This window comes from Diprion similis, chromosome 2, assembly GCF_021155765.1.
Source record: "Diprion similis isolate iyDipSimi1 chromosome 2, iyDipSimi1.1, whole genome shotgun sequence".
Taxonomy (NCBI): domain Eukaryota; kingdom Metazoa; phylum Arthropoda; class Insecta; order Hymenoptera; family Diprionidae; genus Diprion; species Diprion similis.
In genome coordinates, this window is record NC_060106.1 from 10936437 (window position 1) to 10942752 (window position 6316).

General features: G+C 36.8%; 2 protein-coding genes across 2 annotated transcripts; both read right to left on the reverse strand.

The window, feature by feature from the left end:
- Positions 1-188: 188 nt before the first annotated feature.
- LOC124412276 (putative deoxyribonuclease TATDN1) lies at positions 189-2637 on the reverse strand. The gene is made up of 5 exons (XM_046892024.1): positions 2483-2637; positions 1844-2023; positions 1202-1595; positions 789-992; positions 189-722 (listed from the first exon to the last, which is right to left on the reverse strand). Exons 1-5 carry the CDS (start codon positions 2520-2522, stop codon positions 617-619), a joined length of 924 nt encoding a protein of 307 aa, XP_046747980.1. The 5' UTR covers positions 2523-2637; the 3' UTR covers positions 189-616.
- A 395-nt stretch (positions 2638-3032) lies between these two features.
- Positions 3033-5652, reverse strand: LOC124416514 (dolichyl-diphosphooligosaccharide--protein glycosyltransferase subunit 1). The gene has a single exon (XM_046897657.1). It carries the CDS (start codon positions 5500-5502, stop codon positions 3688-3690), a length of 1815 nt encoding a protein of 604 aa, XP_046753613.1. The 5' UTR covers positions 5503-5652; the 3' UTR covers positions 3033-3687.
- Between the last annotated feature and the right edge of the window lie 664 nt (positions 5653-6316).

Below are 6316 nucleotides of genomic sequence, written 5' to 3' on the forward strand. Positions count from 1 at the left end.
TATTTCTATTTCCTAGTTGGCGTCCAGAAATTTTTGGGAACCCTGCAGTATAAAATTGTGACAAAGATTTTATCCTCACAGCGTAATCTAGAAAGAAAATGTTGCATTTCTTTACCATAGCACAGTTGTTTGACCTTAGTTTATTTACACCACTGCTGAACGAATTTTTTCTCTTGCAGTGAATATTCGCGAACGTACTTTAAGTAAATTGAGAGAATTATTGAAGCGTACCATCGATCAAGCGCTAGGCATAAATGATAGGAACTTTCAAGTGGTGAACGGTTTCAGTAAAGATGACAAATATTGTCTCGTTGGTATTACTTGAGTTTATTGTTTCTTTAATTTAAAGTGGATTATAAGTTACAGCAGTATGAATGCGAGGCGTAGAAATTCTATAAGGATACCTAACTGAAATTTGGCTTCAAATGTATTGTATGATCATTTCTACCGCTTAGCAGATTACACGTGCTTGCTTTCACACTTACAACTCTGCCATGAATTGTTTCGAAAGCTCAAGTAATGTTCAATGCAAAAAGACGTAGTTTATGTGTCTAATATTAAAGTATGGTGTGTGATACATTGATGCTTATAAAATAAATAATAGTTGATAAGAAAGTTATAACTCGTGAGGAAAGAACAGTTTCATTGTATTTTTATATATCTGGTTGCACAGATACTCTTCTTCCTCGTCCCTAACACGGGCTAATATTTCCAGAATTTGTCTGTAAATAAAAATGATGAGTTTATTTGGATGTTATTTAAGAATATCTCTAAATCGAATGACTTACACAATGTTGCAAGGTTCGTTACGACCCTTCACCAAGTGGTCCGGTTGCCATTTTTCTTTCTTCACTGAGGGAAAACTAGTAATAATGTGTTGAGCTGCTGCATGTGTGGGTCTCACTTCACACCATGGACAATCAGTTTCAATCATCAGTCTATCCGAGGGGATTGTAGTCACCGCAAAAAGATTATCTTCTGTTTTCAAGGAACTGAAATGCAATTGCAGGTGAGGAAACACACTTAAAAACATAATTGTTTAGAGAGCTAGAATTTGTGGGGTCTGCGCTGAATTACAAAATTTTATTTGATTCAGACTAGTGAATTTTCAATTATTTATGAGGTTGAAGTTACCACTGGTTATTCAAATTAAATACATATATGACGGTCACCAAAGGGAATGATATTCGAAATTGTTTACCATCCATTGATTCCAATAGAAAGCCCCAATTGTAATATCGAATTGGCATCTTCCGGATTTCCATCGAAAGAATGTACAACACCATTGGTGAGTTTACTTTTGTGCTTTCTTAAAATTTGTACAAAATCTTCAGAAGCATTTCTACAGTGTAAAAACATTGGCAAATTCAATGTTGAACACATACTCAGTTGCATTTCAAAGTACTTTTTCTGAGTGTCTTTGGGACAAAATTGTAATCGGTCGTAATCTAATCCCATTTCGCCGATTGCAACTATTTTATCTTTATTTTCTGATGCAAGATCAGTCAATGATTTTAAATATGATTCTGGGTCTCCAGATTCTTCGAATTCACTGCATCTTGTTGGGTGGCAACCAACAGTTGAAAAAAGCCTATCTGTAATTTGATTAATGAAATAGAATCAGGTTAACATTGACGTCAGATTAATTGTAATATGATCAATTTGTTGTTCACAAAAAAAAAAACGAATACTGTAGTGCAAATGATAAGCGAAAGTATACATTACTTATGTTGGGAACGTGAAGTATTCCTTGTAATGATTATCAGGAATATCACCTACTTTGAAATATGTTTTATGTGAAATTGGACAGTAGCGGTTGTTCAGATAATAGCCTAATACATACCATCAGTTTTAGCTAATTCTAAAGCTTTTTTGCTTTGTTCAATATTGCCAGCTGTTATTATGATTTTGGAAATGTTATTGGACCAACTTCTATCCAAAACTCTATGTAAATCAGGCTCGTGTTTTTGAGATCCATTGTATATACCCTGGTACATAGGATCTGTTAAATTGGCCCCAATATCTGAAACATATTACAAAGTTACATTACGAACGAAATGACTTGGCCATTCTAAGGTATTCATCTAAGCTTAATGATACCAAAAGTGCAACTTTACAGAAATTAACAGCAAATCTTCGTTTGGATATACCCTTTCTATCAGATGTAAACAAAGCGTAAACGAATTTTCTGTATTAAACAATAAATTCACTAAATGCAGGAACTTGGTTAGAATAACCAATTAAAAAATTTCTCAATATCGATTGATAACATTTAAAATAAAATTTATATATTACAATACATGTAAGTTCCCTGAAATATGATTTGTCAGTATCAAAATTATTTTACTGGCTGAAGCCGAGTGAGACAATTAAGGATTGTCATCTGCTATCATAGCTGTCATAACCTATTTGAAAATACATGTTTCTCGGTGAATTTTCTACAAATCATTACGTAGGTAGCGTAAATTGAGGTATTATTTACCTATGAATTTCCGCAAATTCGCCATGGTTGTCCTGAGCATGAATTTACTTTGAGCAAATCTTATAAAGAATTTTATTTGAGGTTAGCGACCACCTTCGATATATTTCGCAGGTGGCTGCACTCGCCGAGGCCTACGCGTTCATGATGCAGCTCTGCCAACAGCATCGACGTGAACGCATCGACACGCGCAACACTCCTATTGGTGATTATTCAAAATCTAATAAGTATTATCATTATTCAGAATTTTGCCGGCGATTCGTTTTTTTCTTTCTTTTTTTCTTTTGATAGCGGACATTCGGTTAAGAAAATTGAAAAAATATTTCTATTCGTCATTACTAGATTCGCGGAGATATCTCGTACTAGTAAATTGAATTCTTTATTCACATATCTATGCTTAATTTTTACAAATTTTTCAACAAATTGAACAAGATTGCAATATATTTGCGACTTTTGAACAAATTGTAGTATCAAAAGTTAATTGTAACGGTCGAATGACCCTAGCCCTTACAGTTTTATGTATAAGGTGATGAGAGAAATAATGAGACACAAGTGTAAATTATGAGTTTATTACTACATATTCAAAAGGATTCGAAATACAAAGTGTTGGTATGGTTTCTTTAATTTCCTTGTTACGGGAATTACAGCCGAAAAGGAACGTATATGTTCAAAAAAACTTACATTCTGCTTCTCACAAATTCATTTGTATTTACCATTTGTGATGTGTGAACTGTTTGATACATAATAATTAACATTGCAGATGTACAAATCGTCAGATGTAAGTATCTTCGTAGCCATCTTGATACTGATGAAGAAGAGCTGATCAATGATTTACCACAAAACGAAAAAGTGAGTACATAGAAAACATGCTTACAATACTAGCAATTACGAATTTGAAGTACCCTCAAAATCTCAACATTAGGCACTCTCTAAAAGACAGGACTGTTTACCAGAGACACCATCCTGATTTTCATTGGTAGTAGAAATTAGATAGAGCCTGAATAATAAATACCAATGAATATCAAACTGGTACGGTCTGGGCAATAAAACGCTGTTTGATTCCCCTTGATATCTTTTTTATAAAATAGTTCGAAGACCAGCTGGATTGATGTCTACTCATTGTAGTCATTTTTCCAGACGTAAGATTTGGGAATGGTATAGAAAAAGGAAAAAAAAATGATTACTTTTGTTTCATTTTTTCCCAAAATCTATTGCAAAGACTTTACTATTGAGTTTATTTTTTCCACAGTCTCTTCCTTTTTCTTAATGATTACAGATTCCGCATCTACAAACGGCTGTCTACCAATTTTACCCGGGATCAGTTTGTCGAAATACAACGCTTGCTGCTGATTATAAAGCTCCTTCAGAGCTTTATCCAGTTTTTGTAATTCTTGAATACGTTCATAAACATCTCCAGACTCTCCTTTCAGTTTCAAGCTCAATTCAGAAATGGTATTGGTCGCGGTTTTGTATTCTTGATTAATACTCTTAACAGCTGCTTGGAAAGTGTTGGTATTTTTATTTGCCTTAAGCTCGGACAATTGGTCATCTAAATCATTATAAGAGTTAACTCTTCGATCCTGAGCTGCTAATATCTTTTCACATCGACCAGCAATTCTTAATTTACTCTCTGAAACCTCGTCTTTGTTGATTGAAAAATCCAAGCGGACGTACACAATGACCAGTAAGAATAGCAGGTATAGGGCAATAACAACCAATAAAGGTTCCTGCAGCATCAAAAGCCGCGGGAATGTGTACCTCAGTTGAAAGTCTTGGATGTGATTTTCAACCAAATTATTTTTTGTGATCGTTATTACTGGGCGACCTTTCGTGTCCAAATAAGTGTAGTGCAGGGTGTCCGGCAGGCGAGTAACGCTGTACGGAGCGTTTAGTTTCACACTGTGAGAACCTTCTGGCAAAATAATTTTGGTCACAAGTTCCTCGACGACCATATCATCAAATACATGGTCCAAAAGTCTCATTCTGAGCAAATACTCATCTCCAGAGTTGAAGAGATACTCGTAGCTGGGCACATTGTATCCGATAACGTAATGAGTCTTCCATCCGCCGAAGAGTGGAAATCGTGGTCTGAGGTTCAGTTCAACTGCATCTTTTCTTATCCTCATATGGGATGTAGAAATGTTCCCGATTTCATCACGGTAATAAACATCAGACGCCGCAGCTGGTAAAACGGTATTGAAATTCTGGACGCTGGACTGGCCAGATTTAGATTCCCTGGCATATTCATATCTTGAAAATGATCCCTTGAGTAACGCTCCGGTGTGGTACAAATCTATCGTTTCTTCAATCGCAATATTTCCCCAATGCGAAATTTCAATCACTCGTTCAAGTTTTTTTATCGTTAAAAACTTGTTATTGTTTTCAAAGTGAACTATTAAGTCTTCAACCGAAAAAGGAGTTATTTTCTCATATGGGCCGTACGTTATTGTCGTATCGCTCTGAACGACAGGCTTGAATTTAGTATAGTTTTCAACGTTGCGAGATGGCAGGGTGACGACAGAAGTCTGCTTTGTGACAGTATACGGGGAATAGAAGTACACATTGCCAAAGTAACGTACAAGCTGTTTTTCTTTCTGGTTGATTTCTTTTGGATGGGGAACAAGCTCGTTGCTGGATACAGTCTCTACTTCGATCGCTAACGAGCGTCCGGGGCTCAGGGCATCCTTGAGGTCAATCTTGTAGAAAAGTTTGTCAGGATGGTTTTGTACCTTGGTTTCCGAAATTTTAAGTGTGCTTCTGCTTGTGTCACGTGTTTGGGCGGCGATGTAGCTTAAGCTATCTTTACGTTTTTGTTCAATTGCAAATAGCAGGCTTTTTACCGGACTTTTCCCAGTGTTTTCTATAGTCAATTTGTTGACGATCTTCGTAAGTTGAGACTGCAGATCGATACTTCGCTCGACATTTTTTACAACCAAATCTTCGTTTATGGTTTCAAAGCTTGCCGAAACTATACAGCATACCGATAATAGTATAATAAACCCACGAATCATTCTTCGAGCCATATTTTCATCGATATTTATCACAGTACACGAGCAACTCAACTTGTCGACAACTGTCGACGTGACGACGAGACGTGGCCCACGCGTTTTCGCCGGCTAGCCGCTAGCGCTCTTTCACTTCGCGATAAAGCCTGACGTGAACGCAGCCATGGATTATCATCGCCTAACGCCTTCCTACGGCTGCCATATCACGACGTGCGCGTTTTCTCTTGATTGGTTAAACGTAGATTCCCACCAAGGCACCAAGCCGTAGCATCATAAATGGGGTTGATTGAATGGATTGAAACATATCCTATAAAAACAAGCCAGCCGTGGGTAATATTTCCTGCAGCTGTAAGGAGACGAGTGGCTTAAGTGTTTGTCGGTAATTCATGGGTAATTCATATAATCGTTGGTAAACGAAAACGATGCTGTGGCATTAGTTTGATGACATTACATCGACCGTCTTTTTCTAAACCATGAATTGAAGTAGGCAGAATTTTAACAGCGGTATGGCAGTCAGCTGTGTCGGCACTACAAATCTCATACTAATAGTCTGATTTGGTGAATTTTTCTAGCAGCCGATATTCCATAAGGCTGATCTCTACAATATGACAAATCCTGAATATAATATACGTGTAGAAGATCGTGTAATATACCTATATCTCCAGTTCACGCCAGTATGGAATTGCGTATGAGTGACTTTTACCGTACGATGGTAAATACGGATCCGTCTTTGTCAACCTCGCAGTTAGTACCGAAGAAAACTTAACTTGCGTTGGCGCGGAAATACTTGATGCGTTTGAGTACGGCCTCTCTGTTCTAGATCGTTCTCGGT